General features: G+C 41.8%; 1 protein-coding gene across 1 annotated transcript in view; it reads right to left on the bottom strand.

Moving 5' to 3' along the window:
* LOC121387307 (WD repeat-containing protein 87-like) overlaps window positions 1-24,074 on the bottom strand; it is a 69,773-nt gene that overhangs the window by 26,530 nt on the left and 19,169 nt on the right. Inside the window, exons 10-16 of the mRNA XM_041518328.1 lie at window positions 15,531-15,591; window positions 14,126-14,189; window positions 12,385-12,473; window positions 9,688-9,792; window positions 9,105-9,203; window positions 1,661-1,735; window positions 565-631 (exon numbers count right to left, since the gene is read on the bottom strand). Of these exons, the coding sequence (XP_041374262.1) occupies window positions 565-631; window positions 1,661-1,735; window positions 9,105-9,203; window positions 9,688-9,792; window positions 12,385-12,473; window positions 14,126-14,189; window positions 15,531-15,591 (560 nt within the window). The remainder of the gene's footprint in view (window positions 1-564; window positions 632-1,660; window positions 1,736-9,104; window positions 9,204-9,687; window positions 9,793-12,384; window positions 12,474-14,125; window positions 14,190-15,530; window positions 15,592-24,074) is intronic.

Below are 24,074 nucleotides of genomic sequence, written 5' to 3'. Positions count from 1 at the left end.
GGATTCCCCATATCGAAAACAAAAAGTTTTAATCTCTGGGAACACTGCGTCTTTATCCTTTGCTGTGCTTAATCGGGTAAAGTTGGTAATTTCCGGAAAGAGATCGAGGATTTGCGATCATTCGGAACTTCTCGTCAACAGGCCAAACACAATCGGAAATTCCCGGGCGAATAAAACAAACTGGTTAAATGTTCTGATTTGCATTAACAAACAAGTAGCACGATTCATAAACAACGCATGGTATTGTGAGTGTCATTTAGCTTGCAGGAAATGGTTCAAATAATTATACAGATCAAAGTGAAATGTTTATTTTGAAAGAATAAACAATGAATACCGACATTGATTTCCCGAAAGGAAAAACAACGACACAGCTTGTTGAATTTACTTTAATGAAACATATAGTATACACGTGATTTGTTGTCTGCAGCTCTCTGTCGTTTGTGTGGTTTTGGGACCCTTTGTTTTCAGAAAAGAAAGAGGTGAGTCCAAGGGACCCCCATTTCAGAAAAACAAGGTAAATCCCTGTGTCTGTCTGTCTGTCTGGTCTGTATAAAAACTACTCACCTGATCCATCAGGAAGAACAGCATAAATAAGTTCATCTTTGATGTTGTAGCAGAATTCCGTGAACCTCTGACAAATCGAAAAGAACTTTTTAGAAATTTAAACAACAATTTAACCATGGACATGCACTGTCAGACACAATATATAAACATTTATTATATATACATGTCAATGAAATATATAGATCTATACAGAAACCATAAAAGTTATATTCAGTGAAAAGTCATATTTTCACCGTATTTTAGTTACAGTGAAAATATAATATCATGATTAAGACTTAACAAAAGAAAAAAGTTCATAACTGCATGAATCACAATTTAGCATTACATTCGGGGATCTCGTTCTAGCCAGTGCTCCACAACTGATGTAACAAAGGCCGTGGTATAATGTACTATCCTGTCTGTGGGATGGCTGCGGTGCATATAAAAGATGCCTTGCTGCTAATCGAAAATAGCCCATGAAGTGGCGACAGTGGGTTTCTTCTCTCAATATCTCTGTGATCCTTAACCAAATGTCTGACACCATATAACCGTAAATAAAATGTGTTGAGTGCATCGTTAAATAAAACATTTTACTTACTTTCGGAATGGCTTCAAAAACATAAGAGATCGTTTCAGCTATTTTCTTGATATCAGGGCCCCGTTCCACAAAGCGATCTTAGCCCTAAGATTACCTTAAATGTATAGCTACCCTATGCAGTTAAGTTGATCTTAGGGCTAAGATCGCTTCATGGAACGGGACCCAGATCAGTGAAATAACTGTTTATATGTTAGTCGTTAATTTTCATTAATAAATATTATTTTTTGTTTTAAATTGTTTGTTAAAGTTTGTTTTGTTTACTGACCCCACTAGAGCACATTGATTTATTAATCATCGGCTATTGGATGTCTTACATATGGTAATTTTCACAGTAGCAAGGGATCTTTGATATCCACCATCCCAAAGACGGGATAGCACATACCACAGCCTTTGATATACCAGTCATGGTGTACTGACTGGAATGAGAAATAGCTCAATGGGTCCACCGACGGGGATCGATCTCAAACCAACTGCGCATGAAACGAGCGCTTTACCACTGGGCTAGGTCCCATCCCTTACCTGAATGAAAGTCATCGGATAGAAGGAGACGAGAGATTCGCCGGTTATCACTGACAGCAAACGAAAACTGCCATCCTGGAATTGAATAAAAATCATTTAACTGAAAAACTGTGTGCACAAAACTATTATGAAATAAAATGAAAGTCCTTTAGTAATGAAGCGGATGGTTTTTTTTTTTTGGAGGGGTGTGTGTTTATACTGGAAAATCTATAAAAGATGACTGATAAGTTAACCACATGAAATGAATGGATTATTTCTTCAAATGTCAGACGTTTGTGCAAGAATTTATGCAAGGAAGGATTTAGGCTGTGGAGAGCGAAGGTTATAGAAGGGATTGATTAATCATGCTCCTCTGGAAAATATATTTAAAAAAAGAAAGAAAATTTGCTTTAGCAGAATTGGGTTTCGAGGTCTGCATACACGTCTGAATGTATGGTTCTATCAATTTAATTTTGGAAAGTATAAACACTTGCTAATTTATTCCGTACTCCTCAAACCCAAAATTACTAACTCTGTTGGGAGACATGTCAATTCTTATGTTCGTGGCCAGTGAACACGATTTAAGTATAAAACATACTGACAATTCAGCAAGATGAATTTCTGAAAGTACCGGTATATCATGAAAACGTTGTGTTGTCAAATTTCTGGCATGCACCATATATTCACACCAAGCTTGTCTTGAGCTTCAGAGCCAATACTTTTAAAACCTTTAGAGTCTATAGACTCAAATTAACCAGCCTCAGTGGTGTAGTGGTTATGCCATCGAACTTAAGGCTGGTAGGTACTGGGTTTGCATTCCGGTACTGGTTCCCATTCAGAGCAAGTTTAGTAACTCAATGGGTAGGTGTGCGGCCTCTGTGATGTTGTGGTTAAGCCATCAGACTTAAGGCTGGTTGGTACTGCATGGGTTCGTATCCCAGGACAGGCTCCCACCCAGAGTGACATTATCAACTCATTGTAAGACACTACACTGACTTTACTCTTAGTAACCACTAACCCACTGTCCTGGGCCCATATTTTCGAAGCCATCTTAGCCCTACGAAATCGTAAAACCATCGTAGGGTGTGACGTCACTACAACACATGCCATAGTGACGTCATAGCTTACGATGATTTTACGATTTCGTGGGCTAAGATTGCTTCATGGCTGTTAACTGTCCGTCGTGAGACGGATTTCCGTCGTCAGAGAAATTGTGGAAATTATTTTCGGTTTCCGTAATGTCAACCCGATCGCAACCGTCGCGTCGGACGTTTTCTTTGCCCCACTGACCCCCTTTAGGGACCTATCCCAGGGTATAAACTATTATACATTTTGGGGCCGGTGAACGGCCCCATTCCCCTAACGTAAATTCCCAATCCAATATCAAACTTTTCCCCAATTAAACCCTTCAACCCAACAGTTTCCCAATAAAGATTCCCAAAGTTGCTCTTATCGTGGACACTTGAACTCATAATTTTTTTTACAAATTTAGCTAATTGTATATTTTTTTTAAAATGACATCGAAAAAGTTTCGTTTTGGTTTTCCGATCGATTATGAACACGTGACGAACAACTCTGACCTGGATATGCAAATTAGGTGTATCCTGTTTTGATACCGTCTGTTGTATCGTAGTTTTTAGTAATAATGCCTACATTGTCTGATATAATATATTTTTGGTAGAAGAATATAACTTTTTGTTTTAATCCATCCATTTGCGTTAACACATATTTGGGATCTATCGCAACACGTCCAACCCTAGTGGTATATGGACACGTTAAATTGCTATCTATCTATCCAATCCGCTATTTACGGATGTAGAAAGTAAAAGTATTGACTTAATGTGCATCCTGCACTACCATTTGCTGTGCTATTTTAAGCAGACAATCTTATTTTGTAAAAAGGTGTGTACATATGTTTCGTACTTTTTTTTCTCAGATATTTTATTATTATTATTTAAAAAAAAAATAAATAATCATGTTTGGTACGGTTTTTGTAATTAAACCCCCCTAAACAAACCCGTTACTACAGTAGTTGTAAATTAAGTGAAAAAAACCCCCTAATTTAAATGTGCTACTCACTCCCTTTGAAGTAATGGCCGTACCCGATGTCACACCATGTGACGAACAGCATGTGCGAGTTTGAACACTGTTACAATGTAATAGTTCTGCTGGGAGATTATTAGATTGCGTATTGAGACTTAATAAAATTGATCCGGTGAAAAATTTACATTTACCGACCAGCGGTATGTTACTTCTTTATTAATTACGATTGAATAATGGGGTAATTCGAGAACTACTCAACGTGCACTAAGGAGAGTAGGAATTATGGGATGTGTGACAAAACGTAATTTGGGGGGGGGGTGTGTGTGTGTGTGTTATTGTGCAACGTAATGTTAATTAATAAAGTATGCAACTAGTCATTGCCGTTTTATTTTAACATATATGTATTACTAAAGACCCCAAAGTAAAATATGACATGGTCACAAAACGTTACACGAGCGAGAGGGGTATTAAAACTGCAAGATTTTGCGTTACGTATTGTTAAACGGACACAGAGATCAACAAAGGACTATTCAACGTTAGCGTAATGCAGTATCAGACATTGGCTTTTACTCCAATTTTTAACGACCATAATGAATTTGCAATAAGACTACGGCGACCCGATGTAAATGTATTTGAATATTTGATTTGCCGTCCATTAGCTGACGGTCAAGCCTAAATAAATAATATCAAGTAATAATGCAAACTTTAAAAAAATGTCCGTAGCTTGTGAAAGAACACCCCAGCAAATGTCAGCCTAATAGGACTATTTTTATTAATATAGGTTCACTGCAGGACCCATCAACTTAATGTTTTTGTCAAATAAAAAAATAAAAAACAGGGTTTGGGTTGGGAGAAATACATGTTTAAAGTGGACTACAATTGTCATGTAAAACACTACCATTTTGAATGGTGTTATAATCATGGCACTGACATCCGCCATCTAAACCCCCAACCAGGGTAATGCCCTGTACCTTGAAATTTCAGTCACAACATTTTACTTTTGTTAACAGCCATGTTGCTTCGAAAATACGGGCCCAGGACAGTCAGCACAGAGAGCTGAGGTGTGTTGCCAGGACAGTGTGCTTGAACATAAATATAAGAATTTTGTAATCAAGATACTACATGAAATCCCTCAAAACAAGATCTTCTGTAACCAGAACTATCTCAAAACAAGATCTTCTGTATCCCGGAACTATCTCAAAACTGGACCTTCTGTAAACCAGAACTATATCAAAACTGGACCTTTTGTAAACCAGAACTATCTCAAAACTGGACCTTCTGTAAACCAGAACTATCTCAAAACTGGACCTTCTGTAAACCAGAACTATATCAAAACTGGACCTTCTGTAAACCAGAACTATATCAAAACTGGACCTTCTGTAAACCAGAACTATATCAAAACTGGACCTTCTGTAAACCAGAACTATACTAAAACGCAAAAGAAACGCAGGTCCTGAAAATGCGAAAGAATTGCACTTTGTAAAGCAGTATCTTTGGTGGAATTGAACCTCAACTGTGTTAAAGGACATGGCACACACCCACACCGCAGTCCCACCTGCGTGTCAATTTCATTACCTGTGTGACGTCACGAATTCTCAAAACACGTTGTTTGCACGTGCTGGATCATCCGTATCATGAATCCAGTGCAAACACACTCATTGAAATGCTTATAAAGCCTACACACCTGGATTTAATCGCATAAATTCAATTTGAGTAGTGACAGACAACAGAATCACATTTTAAAAATGCCGCGACTGACGCAACTCCAGCGAGGGATGGCCATCGGGATGTTGCAAGCCGGACAGACCCGTACTGCTGTAGCCAGACAATTGGGATGTCATGTTTCGACAATCGCACGCCTTTCTCAACGTCACCAAATCACTGGATCTGTGAACGATCGACCACGCACCGGCCGCCCGAGGGTGACAACCGCAGCCCTAGACCGGTACATCCGGGTGACCCACCTTAGGAATCGGATGCTGCCAGCAGCTAACACCGCTCACCAGGTGCGTGGTCCACGTGGTCCAGTGTCCGCCGATACCGGCCGATACCGTCCGACGCCGTCTGAGGGCAGCAGGACTCCGTAACCGCCGTCCTTATGTGGGACCAATATTGACCCCTCGGCACCGCCAACAACGTCAACAGTGGGCGCAACAACATCAAAGATGGCGACGTGGCAACAAGTTCTGTTTACTGATGAGAGCCGTTACAATGTTTCCAACGCTGATGGCCGAATCCGAGTATGGCGACGTCGACATGAACGTTACTCCGACTGCTGCGTTCTGCAGGCCGACCGATGGGGCGGGGGTAGTGTGATGGTGTGGGGTGGGTTCTCATTCAACCACAGAACACAACTTCATGTGTTCAGACAACGCGTTTAATGCCGCCGTGTACCAAAATGACGTCATCAACAATCACGTCGTTCCCTTCTTTGCCGCTCACCCACGTGTGCGCTTGCTGCAGCAAGACAATGCCAGGCCGCACACTGCCAGGGCAACACAGGCGTTGCTGGCTCAGCACAACATCCCAACGTTGCCGGGGGGGGTGGCCAGCCTTATCACCGGACATGGCGCCTATCGAACACGTCTGGGATGAAATCGGACGTCGCCTTCAGGCTCGCGGACAACCTCAGAATATGCAGGCGCTGGAGGCAGCATTGGTCCATGAATGGAACTCACTCCCTCAGGCATTCTTTCAACGGCTTGTCAACTCAATGAGGAGACGTTGCACTGCCTGTTTGAATGCCCAGGGTGGTCACACGCGATACTGACTTTGACAATGCTACAGGTCGTCTCTTTCACATTTTTAACATGGACCCCCACCCTACTTTATGACATGAAACAATAGCCAAAAAGGAATTCAATCAAAAATTTCCAACACCAATGTGTGCCGAATTGGTGTAGCTCCAAAATAAATGTTGAAATCTTCATTTCGTTTTGTTTTTTTAATATTTTATATCCAATTTAATGAGAACCTGCGTTTCTTTTGCGTTTTAGTATATATCAAAACTGGACCTTCTGTAAACCGGACCAATCTCAAAACTGGACCTTCTGTAAACCAGAACTATCTCAAAACTGGACCTTCTGTAAACCAGAACTATCTCAAAACTGGACCTTCTGCAAACCAGAACTATCTCAAAACTGGACCTTCTGTAAACCAGAACTATATCAAAACTGGACCTTCTGTAAACCAGAACTATCTCAAAATGGGACCTTCTGTAAACCAGAACTATCTCAAAACTGGACCTTCTGTAAACCAGAACTATCTCAAAACTGGACCTTCTGTAAACCAGAACTATCTCAAAACTGGACCTTCTGTAAACCAGAACTATCTCAAAACTGGACCTTCTGTAAACCAGAACTATCTCAAAATGGGACCTTCTGTAAACCAGAACTAACTCAAAATGGGACCTTCTGTAAACCAGAACTATCTCAAAACTGGACCTTCTGTAAACAAGAACTATCTCAAAACTGGACCTCAACATCTTTGTTGGGATACATCTCGCAGATAGTAGTTGACAAAGATTGAGGCAGTGGCCCCAAAAACACCCTGTTCAGATACTGAAAACAATACTGGTAACAGGTGTGTTGCAGTGCAGCGACATCATGGCAGCAAGTACACATAGGTCAGGTGTGTTAGCTGCCGACAGTGAAGGTAATCCCTCAACATGGGAAGAGCACAGGATTGTAGACCGAATCCAGGTAGACACCATGTGCTGAGTGAGGTCATTCGAGTGGCTCCGATTGCATGAGAAGAACAGTCACTTTCGCCGGTGTCGGAAAGACCTCATTCTCTCAGTGTAGTGCTTGAAGGCTTGAACAGGACATAATGACAAGTCCTCGACATCGTGGAAACCCACAATGGAAAAGTGTGCTTGGACAGTAAGTATGCAGGGCTTGATCAGGATACTGGACTTGACCCGCACCATGTCCATCTCCAGAGCATGGATCTCTGACTCTCTCGCAGCTGTAGCGAAGCCCAGCAAGAACACTGTCTTCCTTGTCAAAACCTCTAAGGACGCCTCAGCTATGGACTCGTAAGGCACTTTGAACAATGCCCTCAGATCAAGGATCAGGTTCCATTTTGAAGGACGAAAATGTTGGAGCTGGTTGGCATGTTTGAAACCCATGTTCATTGTGTGAAGCTCAGGCAGCACTGCCAGCTTGGTACCATTGGCCGAGTTATGAACCGTCGGCTATGGTGGAGGCCTCAAGTTTTAACGGTGACTGGAGATACAGCAAGAAGTCTGCAAACTTCTCTACACAAATAGTCTGAGGTTTCAGGTGTTGCCCGATGCACCATCGGTGAAAGCACAACCACCGGACATTCTATGCAGCAGCAGTGGATGCCCATAGCACTTTCAGTATCGCCACCGTGGTCATAGAAGTGAAACTGTTGTACTTCAAACTCTCGGAAATAAAGTCCATGCATGTAGTTTAACAACATGGAAAGAGATGGTGCTGTCTTGACATGGGATACAGCAAGTGAACCCAATCTGGTAGTGGTAGAGAATCTGAAATGTATGAGTTCGAGATACCAGAGGTCGCCTGGCCACATGGGAGCGATAAGGAGCAGTCAACAACAAAATTCTTGAACCAGCTGGAGTACTCGTGGGAGCAGTACTGGTGGAGGGAACACATAAGCAGCCAGACTGACCCAACTGAAGGCCAGTGCGTTAAGATCGAGAGCTTCCGGAACTAGAACTGGTGAGACTTACAACCGCAGATGACTCTGGAAGTGTGTCGCGAACAGGTCGAAGTGTGGTCTCTAAAGCTTGTGGCATACATCCCCTTGGAAGGCTTCTGGGTTGAGCATCCACTCAGTGGCTTGTGGAGTGGATTGTCAGGACAACATGTCAGCCAGAACATGGGACACCCCTGGAAATGATGACTCTGAGGAGCAGCGGGATAGCCTCTACCAAATCAACCAGGCATTAGGTGCACCGGAGCAGGCTGCTGGAATGTGTTCTGCCCTGCCAATTTATTGAAGCTGTACCTATAATGTTGTAATGTTGACCGATACTAGAGGGAGCATGCAGTAGAAGAATTTAGGCTATCTCATTGGCTGTTGGGATGTTCAGACCAGACTACTAGCCATAGGGGTGTGTGTGTGTGTGTGTGTGTGCACCCTTGTTTGAGGACAGGTGATGTTGAAAAGAAACAGACCTTCCATAAACTGGACATCTCTCAAAACCAGACATTCTGTAAACCAGAATTACTTTAAAACCAGATGTTGTTACTTCCCTTTTTAAATATTAGTACAGAATTTCTCTTAAACCGGATACCCCTTAATACTGGATTATTTACTTGGTCCCTTGTCTGTCCTGTTTAAGAGAGGTTTCACTGAACAGGTTTCCACCAGAAATACAGTATATATTGTTATTCTTAGGACCAGTTAAGTCCCTTTAATTAAACCAACCTACCTCCAAAGCACAAAATATTCGATTTGGTTTCCCATCTTTACCCTGATAAAAGTCCAACCTCACAACCATGGCCTCAATGTCCGCGAAAATCTTGTAGAACTAAAAGAAAATGTTCTTGGCATTATATATATATATACCGTAAAGCCTGGAATAGAGGTATTGAATTAGGTTTAAAATGGTAAACAGATAAAGGATTAAAAACCGATATAATTAAGAAACGTGGTAAAGTACAATTGTATAAACAGAAAAAGGATTAAAAACTGAGGTCCATGTAAGTCAAGTGGTAAACAGACAAGGGGTTAAAAACTTACATATGCTACGTTAAGTGGTAGAGCTAGTAAAGAAATAAATGGAAAAAAAAGGTTTAAAAACTGATATATATTCGAAGTGGTAAAGTACTAATGGTAAACAAAGAAAGTGTTAATAATTACATGAACTGAACTGTGGTAAAGTGAAGTGGTTAAAAACTTACACAGTCCAAGTGGTAAAGTATAAAATGGTAAACAGGGAAAGTGTTAAAAAGTGTCATAAGCCATGTGGCGAAGTATATAAAGTGGTGAACTGATAGAGGGTTAAAACGTACGTAGTCCAAGTGGTAAAACTTGATTTCATAGTTGGTTTGACACACTATTTCGTCACGGGAGAGCGACATCGACAACACTGAGTTTCCAATTTTCAGTTTCATGAACTACAATAGATATTGGAATGGAAAGGAATAAAAAAAGAAATGTTTTATTTAACGATGCACTCAACACATTTTATTTACGGTTATATGGCATCAAACATATGGTTAAGGACCACACAGACAATGAGAGAGGAAACACGCTGTCGCCACTTCATAGGTTACTCTTTTTGATTAGCAACAAGGGATCTTTTATATGCACCATCCGACAGGTTTGTACATACCACGGTCTTTGATATACCAGTCGTGGTGCACTGGCTGGAACGAGAAATAGCCCAATGGGCCCATCGACGGGGATCGATCCCAGACCGACCACACAGCGAGCGAGCGCTGTACCACTGGGCTACTTCCCGCCCCAGGAAAGGAATAGGTTTTAACGACACATCAGCACATTTTAATTAAACTATGCCTATTTAGAGTCTAACCTATGGTTATTTTGACACATGGTCGAGAGTGTAAATGAGGAAAGAAAAGGAATGTTTGTTTAATGACACATCAGCAGTTTTTAAACTACATTTATTTGACACAAATTCTGATAATATATTGCTAAAGCAATGCATGTCCTACAGGGCCCAACATATTTCCGTATCTCCTAAGTTAAAGGGTCATAACTCTGACAAAAAAATGGGTAAATTGCCATGAATGTCAAAATTAATCTGTAACTACATGCATGTACAGTCGAATCCACTTTATTGCATATCGGTTTATAGCATAAATCAGTTATTTGCATATTATTTGGCTGCACAGAACCATTTAGCATTAAACCAATACAAATTATGTCGCATATTTGAATAGCTTTATGAAGACAAACATCGGTTAATTGCATACAAAAAACCCCTCAAAAAACCCTAGCAAATTTCATCATAAGATGTTCCACAAACCTTTAATATGTTACCAGAAACAATTGTAATTGCAGAGAACAAAGCAGAATGTTCTATGTTAGTTGAAAACTAATACAAGTACATGTATATGATAAAGCAAAACAAGAAATGTCAGCTCAATAGTTTGAGCCATTACAAAAAAAAAAAGTCTGGGAAACTAAATGTGTGACAGAAGAAGAAGATTGTTTTGTTTAACAACAGCACTAGAGCATTGGTTAATTAATCATCAGCTGTTGGATGTCAAAACATTTGGTAATTCTGACACGTAGTCAACAGTGGAAACCTGCTACATTTTTTCTAATGCAGCAAGGGATCTTTTATATGCATTTTCCCACAGACAGAAATGTGTGACAGATGGACAGACATACAGACATGAACGGACATATGGATACAAAACCTGTAGTCCCCGCTGGTTAGACAAATAAGGGACTAACAAATAACGTAAGAATATACATCTGACAAAATATAGCAGATCAATTATAAAATCCAAAAGTTAAAAATAATTGAAAAGCCAATAATTATATAGGGGCAGGACGTAGCCCAGTGGTACAGCGCTTGCCCGATGTGCGGTCAGTCTAGGATTGATCCCCATAGGTGGACCCATTGGACTATTTCTCATTCCGGCTAGTGCACCATGACTGGCATATCAAAGGCTGTGGTATGTACTAGCCTGTCTGTGGGATAGTGCACATAAAAGATCCCTTGCTGCTAATCGAAAAGAGTAGCCCATGAAGTGGCGACAGCGGGTTTCCTCTCTCAATATCTGTGTGGTCCTTAACCATATGTCTGATGCCATATAACCGTAAATAAAACGTGTTGAGTGCGTCATTAAATAAAACATTTCTTTCTTTTCCTTTCCGATAACTATATGTGCATAATTCAACAAAATACAAATAATATTGAATAAATGTAAAAGAATCAAACAATACAGTACAAATTTATAGGTTTACATATTAAAAGATTAATCTATTAAAAACATAAAGATCATGGGCCGAACTTACGAAGCCTTTTTTCCTTAACCGTGTGTTTTTAAGCATAGTAAATATATGTTTTTACACGCGTGTAAGTCTAAACCAGGCTTTGCAAATTCGGCCCTATATAACGTTTGGGAATTACATTCATGATCTGTTACACACAGCGTCACTATAAAATAAAATACCATTAGTTTTTGTCTACATTGATATTTAAAGGCACATACCCTAGTTTTTAAACACTAAGACATGTTTTTTACTATTGGAGCCGTTTTTGATAACTGAAATAATACTTTACTTAGATTTTATAGTTTAGATTATCCATTTCCATACATTCGAAGTGTTTTTGGTCATCCCGGTGTTTTTAATATCACAAAATGCGTTCTCATATTTTAAAAAAATGCACGTGCGTCTAAGACGTAACAGTTATGGAATCGAGTTTTAGTCTATTTTTAGAGGGTATTTCACCATTTCAAAGTCACAGACTCACGTTTCCCTCAATTGTAACTTTATCCAAATGTGTTACACTTTTGTAGATCAACTAAACTTAGTGTTAATTTTCACGGGTTGAAACTAGGGTATGTCCCTTTAAGTCAAACTGGAACTATAGAGGCCATGTATACTAGCTGCAATTACAAGAATTGCAAGGACTGAAGTGTTTGACACTAACTAGTTAACATCTATAAAAGGGGCTATTAAAGTTGGTGTCAAAACAACTGACGGTTTCTTTGTAAATTGATACACACTCTTTGAAAGTTGTCCAATCGCCAAATCTGAATCGACCCATCTAGTGAACTTGAGAAAGCAAGAGGTTCTTTATAATGACAATGAAGTGCTGAGAAAATAAAACACATTATAACATATGAGTGTGTGTGTGCTATATAGAGATTATTACATGGGTATTCATGCTATTATTACATGAATGCTTGCTATAGAGATTACACGAGTGTGCTACAGAGATTACATGAGTGTGCTACAGAGATTACATGAGTGTGTGCTATCAAGATTATTACATGAGAGTGTTATAGAGATTATTACATGAGTGTGTGTGCTATCAAGATTGTTACACGAGTGTGTGCACTATAGAGATTACGAGTGTGTGCTATCAAGATTATTACACAAGTGTGTGTTATAGATTATTACACAAGTGTGTCCTATCAAAATTATTACATGAGTGTGTGCTATAGATTATTACACGAATGTGAGTGCTATAGAGATTATAACGTGTGTGTGCTATAGAGATTATTACATGAGTGTGTGCTATAGATTATTACACGAATGTGAGTGCTATAGAGATTATAACGTGTGTGTGCTATAGAGATTATTACATGAGTGTGTGCTATTAAAATTATTACATGAGTGTGTGCTATAGATTATGACATGAATGTAAGTGCTATAAAGATTATAACACAAGTGTGTACTATCAAGATTATTACATGAGTGTGTGCTATAGAGATTATTACATGAGTGTGTGTGCTATAGAGATTATTACATGAATGTGTGCTATCAAGATTACTACATGAGTGTGTGCTAATGATAACTACATGAGTGGGTATGCTACTGAGATTATTACACAAGTGTGTGCTATAGAGATTGTTAAATGAGTGTGTGCTATATAGATTATTACACTAGTGTGTGCTATTAAAAGCATTACATGGATGTGTGCTATAGATTATTACTTGAGTGCGAATGCTGTAGAGATTATAACACAAATGTGTGCTATCAAGATTATTACATGTGTGTGTGCTATAGAGATTATTACATGAGTGTGTGCTATCAAGATTATTACATGAGTGTGCTAATGATTATTACATGAGTGGGTATGCTATAGAGATTATTACACAAGTGTATGCTATCAAGATTACTACATGACTGTGTGCTATAGAGATTATTACAAGAGTGTATGCTATATAGATTAATACATGAATGTGTGTGCTTTAGATTATCACACAAGTGTGTGCTACCAAAATGATCACATGAATGTGTGCTAAATAGATTATTACATGAGTATGTGCTAAAGATTATTACACGAGTGTGTGTGCTATAGAGAATATTACGTGAGTGGGTGTGCTATAGAGATTATTACATGAGTGGATGTGCTATTAGAGATTATTACATGAGTATGTGCTAAAGATTATTACATGAGTGTGTGTGCTATAGAGAATATTACATGAGTGGGTGTGCTATAGAGATTATTACGTGAGTGAGTGTGCTATAGAGATTATTACATGAGTGGATGTGCTAGAGATTATTACATGAGTGGGTGTGCTATAGAGATTAGTACATGGGTGGGTGTGGTATAGAGATTATTACATGAGTAGGTGTGCTAAAAGAGATTATTACATGAGTGGGTGTGCTATAGAGATTATTACATGAGTGGATGTGCTATAGAGATTATTACACGAGTGGATGTGCTATAGAGATTATTACATGAGTGGGTGTGCTAAAAGAGATTATTGCTACAAAGTTTTAATTTGTTGAGAATACCTGTTATACCATTGCTGTGACCTCGAAATTCATAAACAAGTGTTAACAATTCAGGATTCCACACCTGGTAACATAAAACATATTATTACACCCCAGTGATCACTCATAACAGGCAAAATATTTTTCACATTTGCTCCAAATATAAATACATATACATAACATATATTAGCATAATGTTATTTCATGATTTAATTTACAAACCAGTGACTGACACTACAATGTAAATAAGACACCGTCATGACTTTAAACCTAATATACAAAATGACATCACATAGTTTAAAGAGTTGGCCTTTTCATGTCTCTGTTTTCAATGTTAAAAGAGTTGGTATATGTCAGTGGGTTTGAAACATCCAGCATATGATCATTTTTAGAACACCCTGAGGTTGGTAAAGCAATACCTTAATATAAACATCACCCCCATCCACCCCTGATCATTTGTAGTACATCCCTGATTCAAGTAAAGCAATACCTTACAAACATTAACTCCACCCACCCCCACTATAATTTGTAGAACATCCCTGATTTTAGTAAAGCAATAAATTTATACAAACATCACCTCCACCCACCCCTTGATCATTTGTAGAACATTTCTGATGTCAGTAAAGCAATACTTATACAAACATCACCTCCACCCACCCCTGATCATTAATTTTGTAGAACATTCCTGAGTAGTAAAGCAATACCCATATATATATACAAACATCACTTCAACCCACCCCTTGATCATTTGTAGAACATTCCTGAGTGTAGTAAAGAACTACCTTTATACAAAAATCACTCCACCCACCCCTTGATCATTTGTAGAACATTCCTGAGTGTAGTAAAGCAATACCTTTATACAAATATCACCTTCACCCACCCACACGATCATTTGTAGAACATCCCTGATGAGTATAGTACATTGATACAACCATCACCTCCACCCACCCTTGTGATCATTTGTAGAACATCCCTGATGAGTATAGTACATTGATACAACCATCACCTCCACCCACCCCTATGATCATTTGTAGAACATCCCTGATGAGTATAGTACATTGATACAACCATCACCTCCACCCACCCCTGTGATCATTTGTAGATTAACATCCCTGATATGAGTATAGTACATTGATACAACCATCACCTCCACCCACCCCTGTGATCATTTGTAGATTAACATCCCTGATATGAGTATAGTACATTGATACAACCGTCACCTCCACCCAGCCGTGTGATCATTTGTAGATTAATATCCCTGATATGAGTATAGTACATTGATACAACCATCACCTCCACCCACCCCACGTCATTTGTAGAACATCCCTGATGTTAAATTAGTAAAGCAATACCTTGATACAGCCATCACCTCCACCCACCCCCATGATCATTCGTGGAACATCCGTGATGTTAATTAAAGCAATACCTTGATGTCGCCATTACCCGCGCCTGTCAACACGTATTCCCCATGATTGTAGAAACAGCAGCTGAAAACCAACACAATATATCACACACAGAGTGACAGTTGAAACGTTAAAAGTTTGTGTTGTTAACCAACACCACTAGAGCACACAGATTAATTAGTCATCAGCCATTAGATACCAATCATATGGTAATTGTGACTCGTAGTCTTCTGAGGTTAATTTTTCCATTAGTAGAAAGGATTCTTTTATTATCACAGGTAACGCAACACATACCACAGCCTTTGACACACTAGTCATGAGGCACTGGTTGGGATGGGAAAACCCCACCATGGTTTCACTAACGGGGATTCAATCCTATGACCCAAACACTTTAGACAAACTGACAGTTATGATGGGTAACTCAAACATTTTTGGCCTAACATACGGAAGTTGTGAAGTTCCTGGCCTAACATATGGAAGTTGTGAAGTTCCTGGCCTAACATATGGAATTTGTGAAGTTCCTGGCCTAACATATGGAAGTTGTGAAGTTCCTGGCCTAACGTATGTGACCCACCCTGGTGAATTCAGTCACATGTCGCAAAAAATTAAATTTGACTTTTACGCATATTCTTAACCTGTAGAGTCTCGGCTTCAATGTGGTGCAAAAATTATTAAAATATATAGATTTTTGACAGAGTTTGAGCAAAAAATGTTGGGTGATATGTGAGATCATTATTTTGAGATAATGGCTGCCGAAAATAAGGTCCTGGATTTTGGTCACTGGTATCAAAACACCATAGCAACAATATACTTAAAATAAAGGTACAGCTCTCAAATTTTGAACACATTAAGTTTAAATCATAAACTATATGAATAAAAAGGTTTTGTAGGTTAAGGGTGGTTAAATACGATAAAATTAAATAATTTAATACACAGTATATATATATTTTTTTGTTGTGAAAATCATTTTGCAAATTCATGAGCTACATAAGCTCCAAATTATAAATTAAGCAGTAAAATCCAGTAGATAGTAAATTTCTAAAATAATAAGTCAAACACAATATACAGAGTGAAACTATTATTATTATAACTTTTAGATGGTTTTAACATTCCGATTCCACTTTCCAGAGATAATCCATGGAAGGTTGAGTGATTTTTTGTCGGTTATTATTTCCTTTATTTTTTCGATCTTGTTTTTTTTTTACTTGAAATAACGCCATTTTCCTAAAGTCACATCCTGGGTCAGCCAGGAACAAATTTTGGTTTCGAATTCCGTCCCCGTCATCGTGATCGTCCACATCCCAGGAATAATCGGAAAATTACATTTGTCCACTTATATTAACCAAATTGGCTCCACTTAAATATAGATTGTTCAGCTCACTGAAAGCTGAAGCATCTTTTTTACTCACTTTAAAGGAGAGGACAATTAAGGCATTTGGCCTGGTATGTATATTCAACGATATATAATGCACATTATTGCTTAATATCAACACGTATAATCGTATAGTTAATTAATAAAATGGTTAAATGTGATGGCTATTATATATAACGGCGCAGCCATTTTGTACCATCTCAGTGAGTACGCCCTCTGGAGAGCTGGTGGTTACATAATACTTAACGTGTAACGTCAGGAATGAGCCTTAGAACTAGAGAAACACAATCTACCTGGTTTTTGCGGGATGATAAATAGTCATACATTGCAGTGTTCTGTAATAATACACATCCCAGTAAGCCAGCAATAAGTATATCCAGCACTATATAATATATTATTTTTCAATACAAAATAAAATACCATTGTCAAAGTGGCTACACAACAAGTCGAAACAATTAACAATGTTTTGCCCATGCATTAACCTACGTACTGAAATATTACACGGAGTGTTTTCTTAGTTAATTGGTCTATGCTGTTAGTTGCTTCTACTTGTGATTCCTGATTGACAGGTGTGTACTTGATTGGTAACCAGACGAGCCAATTAATTGATGCTGTCTAGACACAAAAATACATACCGGTATTGTGGAATATTACCTGTCGCCCCTAAAACTGTAATGGACATGGTTTATTACTGTAAATAGTTCTGTAAAACTATTGATTAAGTAGACTTTTCCATCTAAAACCACAGAACTGACCAATTACGAAAAGAAAATTATCACTTGTATATCGTGGGTTGTCGTTTTTGCTCCAACGTAGCATATCAATAGGTCTAATAGTGTACATTTTTCCTTTGGATTATTAAACAGAGAAAAATACTATTTAGTTAAATAGTTTATTTATATTATTACGTCATTTATGCTGTTTTACAAGTCAGGTTGATCAAAGAGAAGCGCCTTGTCGAAAATTACTGCTTTTGTTTACACTGTACATACAGGAGATGGTCAGGAGCTGACGTCACTTCGCCCCAAGCTATCCCACCGGACGTCACAAAAACAAAACAAAATGGCTGCCCCCAGTTAGCAGGAATAATCATGTTTTTTTATTAACTCTAAAATTGGAGAAAACTTGAGTGTTTTCTCTTTTATAGATACATTACCTGTCCTCAAACAAGTGCACCTCCCCCCCACGCAAGTGGTCTGGTCCGAACATCCCAACAGCCAATGGGATGGCCTAAATTCTTCTACTGCATACTGCTCTCTAGTTCCGGTCACATGACTGTAACTTCCTTCTTTTTCCCTGAGCGCATCGCACGGAGAACAGGAAGCGGGGAGGCCCGGGCGGGATGAATCTTGAGGACAGGTAATGTATCTATAAAAGAGAAAACACTCAAGTTTTCTCCATTTCTATAGACATTACCTGTCCTCAAACAAGTGCAGCATTCAACAGATGGTGGTGGGTGCCGAGATCCGTAGATGCTTGTGATAACTCCCCAACCGGAAAGAGGCTGACTAGTGGAAGAATAAGGCCAACCTTGGTAAGCCCTCATCCTAGGGATGCCCGTCACAGACCAATGCAGGTGATGTTAGTAACAACAACCAGAATGGTGGCATCCGTCAGCAGTGGCAGGTACGGCTCCTAGAACACATGGACCAGGAGGCGGAAGCCACATCTCATGCTGGTTCTGACAGGGTGGGAAGACGTAGCCACCAGGGATGCAGGTGTTAGGTAACCCTCACGTATTGAAGTGTTATAGTTTTTCAATAACAAGCGACAACCTAATGAGGTGCATCCGTCAGAACATTGAACAAAACAAGACCCCCGAGTGTTTTCTGTCTAGTACACCAAAGATCTGTTAGTTCAATAACGACAACCAATAACCACATGCAGTGCAGGGTAAAGGTTATCGAGACAAAAGTTCCGGCACCAGTACGTGAACTGTGCAAAAGAACAAAAGTCTAAGCAATCCTCATCTGTCTATTCGATGGACATCTCGGTATGCAGCCCAGAATCAGACAGACATCAACGGCGACGAGGACGGCTTGTATTCAACAGAGTCTGTGCAGCAACAACCGGACCCAGATGATGGAACCCCTCAACGTCTTCTGTGGTGACATCCCTCAGATAATAGTTGGCGAAGATGGAGTCCGTAGCCCAGAACCAACCAGTGATAATGTGCTGAATGGGTGTGTTGCAGTGCAGGGACATCGTGGCAGCCAAGGCACGGAGTTCATGCGGATTAGAAGCAGACGGAGCAGGTAAACCCTCCTTCTGATAGGCGGTCAGGATAGAAGACCGGATCCAGGTGGCCACCGTGTTCTTGGTAAGGTCCCTCAACCGACTCTGGTTACAGGAAAGGAAAAGTCTTTTGCGATGTTGTCGAAAAGATCTGGTCCTCTCGATGTACTGGTGCAGGGCTCTGACAGGGCACAACGCCAAGTCCTCAACGTCCGCCGGACCAACGATAGAGGAGAGGGCCTGCACAACATACGAACGAGGCGCTTGGTCTGGTAACTGATTCTTTGCAACAAAGTTCATGAGTAACCCCAAGTTGACTGCACGCCGATCTTGGTGAAAACGTACCAAGTCTACATCAAGAGCATGGAGTTCTGAGACACGGGCAGCCGTGGCAAAACCGAGTAAAAACACCGTCTTCCGCATCAAGTCTTGCAGGGAAGAGGATTCGATCGGCTCATAAGGTGCGGTCGATAACGCTCGTAACACCAGATTCAGGTCCCATCTTGGTGGCCGAAACCGGTGTACTTGATCATCAAGGCGAAACCCTTTGATCATCTTATGGATCTCAGGAATACCCGATAACTTCGTTCCAGTAGCGACATCACGAACAGTAGCGATGACCGAAACGTACCCAGCGATGGTAGACCCCTTTAATCGTAAAGTGGTCCGCAGATACAGCCAAAAAAACCCAGCAAGACGAAGTATCTGGATCGTCTGAGGTTTGAGGTTTTGCCGGAAACACCCTCGGTGAAAGCAAAGCCATCTGACGTTAGTAGTAGATGATCTGTGCGCTTTCAAAATGGCCGCCGTAGACTGTGAAGAAAAACCTTTCTTTCTCAAACTCTTGGCGATAAAGTCCACGCGTGCAGTTGGAACAACTGCGGACGTGGATGGTATAGTCTTGACGTGGGATGCAGCAACAGATGATCCCAGTCTGGCAGCGGTAAAGGATGTGGATCGGCAAGACGTATTAGATCTGGATACCACATCCTGGATGGCCACATTGGAGCAATGAGTAACAGGCGACAATGGTACAGCTGAAACCTCTGAAGCACCCTTGGAAGGAGGATTCGTGGAGGAAAAGCGTACGCGTCCATCTGTTCCCAGCTGATGGCCAAGGCGTCGAGATCCAGAGCTTCGGGATCCAGCACCGGAGACACGTAAACCCTCAGCTGATGGTTGAATCGTGTGGCGAAGAGATCGATGTTTGGTGTCCAAAGTCTGTCGCACACCCATCGAAACGCTTCGGGATGGAGCATCCATTCCGTCGGCTGTGGAGACGACGGCCGAGACAGTGTGTCGACTAGTACATTGGAAACCCCTGGAATATGGCGAGCCCGAAGTTGCAACGGAATCTCGTCAACCAGCTTGTAGAGACGATAAGTCAACTGCAGCAGACTGCTGGAGTGGGTTCCGCCCTGACGGTTGATATAAGCCACCGCGGTAGTACTGTCTGTGGCTACCATGAGAGAGGCGCCTGACAGCATCTCTCGCCAATGAAAGATGACGTAACTGACAACATCTCCAACAGGTTGATGTGTAGATCGGCTTCATCTGGAAACCACAGCCACCAACAGGGACTGGACTGCAAGGCGACTGGTAACCGGATCAGCAAATCTGCGTTATTGTACTGAATGCATGGATTCAGAAACAAACTGGATACCGCGACCTCTAAGCATAAAATGTTGCGCCGACGTCAAAATTACTCTTGCAATGATACTTCATGAAACAGTAATAGAGTGATTCAGGAATCAAGACATCGGAAACAGCGACCCCGTGATACAGGCAAGAGCCAAGACAGCGTAGCAACTCGCTACGCTACATGCCCGATATACCTGGAAGTGAAGCAACGCAAAACAGCAACCGGCTAAAATCCACGGCCGTCACACCACCCGGTGCGAAACAGCAGCAGAGACCATCTAGACAGCATCGGTCACGAACTCTGGCGGTAACAACAGTAAACGTCAGTGAGTTGATAAGCCGCAATGAACCATAGGAAAACGGTGACGGTAAAACCCCCGTACCACGTGATGGCAACTGGATAACTTCCGGAACCAGCGGAAGTAGCGACTGTCTTGCATCGCCACCGGATATAGAGAACGATCTGCCGAATGTCGCTGAACCTTCCTCGAACAAGAGAATATCGGTGCACGGGATCTCAACACAAGTGACCGGACCAGTAGACTTTCTTCGTCACCAACCCGGAACGCTTGTAACGTCGACCCCTTCACGGCAAAGAGCCGTATGTAGACCACAGGTCTGCCAAGATTACCGGCTTGTGCTGAAAGTCAAGAATGGATCGCTTCAGGCAAGTCGGTTGACGATAGTGTGCAATCGTAGTGCACATCGACGTCACGGAAGATATAAGGTAGACCAACATCAAAGTCGACGGCTAGAACAAGGCATATCCTCTGGCATCCTGCACATGAGGAGTTATGGTCGCCATGTACAACATGTACGCTGAACTGAAGCCATCGACAGGACGTGCCAATCTGTAAGTTCTAGGAAGACGTCTGGTCCCGCCGGAAACAGCGTCATCCAAGGCCGGCGTCACACAGTTGAAGGATAGGTTGAAGACGGGATACGTTCGTTGTGACGAATGGGGAACGGCACAAACGAAGTCTACTCAAGTAAACCGACATCGGATCAGTCCTCAAACGGAAACCTTCTAGAATGGTGCGAGTGGACTGTGAAGTGACGAAAGCATATACACCGCAGCGAGACAAACAGTCACAGCCATGTGGGTCACTGCGTCCGGATCTTCTATAACGGAAGGTGCCGACGCATCATCTGGAAAATCGGTCAGTAACCTGGCACAGGCACTTCGATCCAATGTACTGGCTGCATCGGAAACACGGACCGTGGACGGTCCCCGTCAGGAGCCGGTGTAACCCTGAACGCCGAATCAGCTGCCGACTGGTGTGGACGGTACGATGTACACGGACCGGCAGGAGCCGGTGGAACCCTGGACACTGCACCACTTCGATCGATCACGGGACGACGGTACCGAACGGTGAGCCGATGACGCAATTTTCCAATTCGTTACAGGGCTCCGTCTGCTTGCTGGAACAACGATACGCACGGGCCAGTTACTGGTAGCCGTGTAAACCGACGGGGGCCTGTGGCAGCCAACGATCGAATGCCGATATCTGCCGGTGGAACCTCCGTGGCGATCATCGAACCCGGACCCTTCTTGGCTGAAACCGGTGGATGGGCCAGCGGCGGTAGCATATCAGATATGACAGCCAGACAATCCCTCAGTGACAAGTGGTCCGCCGCATCCAGATCTTCCAGCACCGCATGAACCGATACATCATCAGAAAGTCACGTAGCACCCGTGAACAGGCCAGTCGCTCTGGTCATGGCCCGATGGAGATACCGGAGAACCGGACCGTGGGCGGTCCCGTGTGGATACCAAGGAACGGATGACCACATCGTCGTTGGATGTGGCAAGGACGGCAACATGTCGTAGACAGCCGCCAAGCAATCCCTCATAGTCATATGGTCCGTAGAGTCGGGCTCTTCAATGACAGATGCCGCAGGCGCTTCATCACCAAAGTCTCGTAGAACTCGAGCACAGGCCAATCGATGTACCGTAATGGAAGCCGCTGGTTAAACCGGACCGTGGATGGTCCCGTCTAGCCCTCGGAGGCCTTGGAAGCCACATCAACTGAAGGTTGGCGCTGACGATCTATGGAACCCGTAGGGAGCCATACAGGTCATGTGGAACGGCTACGGTCCCGGCTCCGATGCGCCGAAGGGGACTTCCCCGCCGAAGATCGGTGAGCCTTGGAATCCGTGGAGCGTCTATCTGAATGAGCCGGCTTCTTAGAGGGCTGCGTAGAGACCGCAGGCCTGTCATCCGAAGTCTTAAGTAACGGTGGAGCTGAAGAAGCCGCACCCCCTGAAGAGGGGACTGGAACCGGACCTGACCCCGAACTCGCCGATTTAGGTAAGGTCGCCATTGACGCCATTGTTTCTTCCAGCATGGTCGGTAGAATTGAACGTAACTCTTCCGCCACGGAGTCAGCAATCGAAGGCGAAGATTCCACCTTCTTGGTCCTCGAAGATTCCACCTTCTTGGTCCTCGCTGACACCACCTTCAGGTAAGCCGCGAACTCGACATCAGACAAGCCCGCACAAAGGTCGCATCTAGAAGTGAGGCCACACGAACACGACAACCTGGGTCGCCGCCGGCTAACTTCTTCCAGCGTAACACGCTCGAACTAGTCGCCTGAACATTATCAGATATGATAATAGTAATTTTTCAATCTGTGAAAAGAAAGAAAAACCAACCATAACACAAATACAAAGCCGGTAAATAAAGACGCCATTTTGCAAATGGCGTCCGACACGACAACCGGCGATATAACAACATTTCATGTAATTAACACTTGGCAAGTCAAGCGAAATACGCGAAAGACATATGAAAGCTAACGAAAGCTAACGAAAATTAAGGTGAAAAACATTTCACCCAAACACAAAGCCAGTCAACACAGACGCCATTTTGCAAATGGCGTCCGACACGACAACCGGCAATATAAACAACATTTCATGTAATTAAACGCTTGGAAGTCAAGTGAAATACGCGAAAAGAACATACGAAAGCTAATGAAAACGAAGGTGAAAAACATTTCACCCAAACACTAATACAAAACCAAAGGTCTTATAAAAGTTGACTCCAAACAGAGCCAAGCAAAAGGACGTCCAGACCCTTTAGCGAAGAGAAAAAGAAGGAAGTTACAGTCATGTGACCGGAACTAGAGAGCAGTATGCAGTAGAAGAATTTAGGCCATCCCATTGGCTGTTGGGATGTTCGGACCAGACCACTTGCGTGGGGGGGAGGTGCACTTGTTTGAGGACAGGTAATGTCTATAGAAATACGCGTTTTTCATTTGTTAAAGTGTCAGTATGTGTTGGTGGTCCGGGTATGCATCTTTCCAACACATAAGGCTCTTGT

This window comes from Gigantopelta aegis, chromosome 13 (genome assembly GCF_016097555.1).
Source record: "Gigantopelta aegis isolate Gae_Host chromosome 13, Gae_host_genome, whole genome shotgun sequence".
Taxonomy (NCBI): domain Eukaryota; kingdom Metazoa; phylum Mollusca; class Gastropoda; order Neomphalida; family Peltospiridae; genus Gigantopelta; species Gigantopelta aegis.
This window is presented reverse-complemented; position numbering and strand designations above follow the sequence as displayed.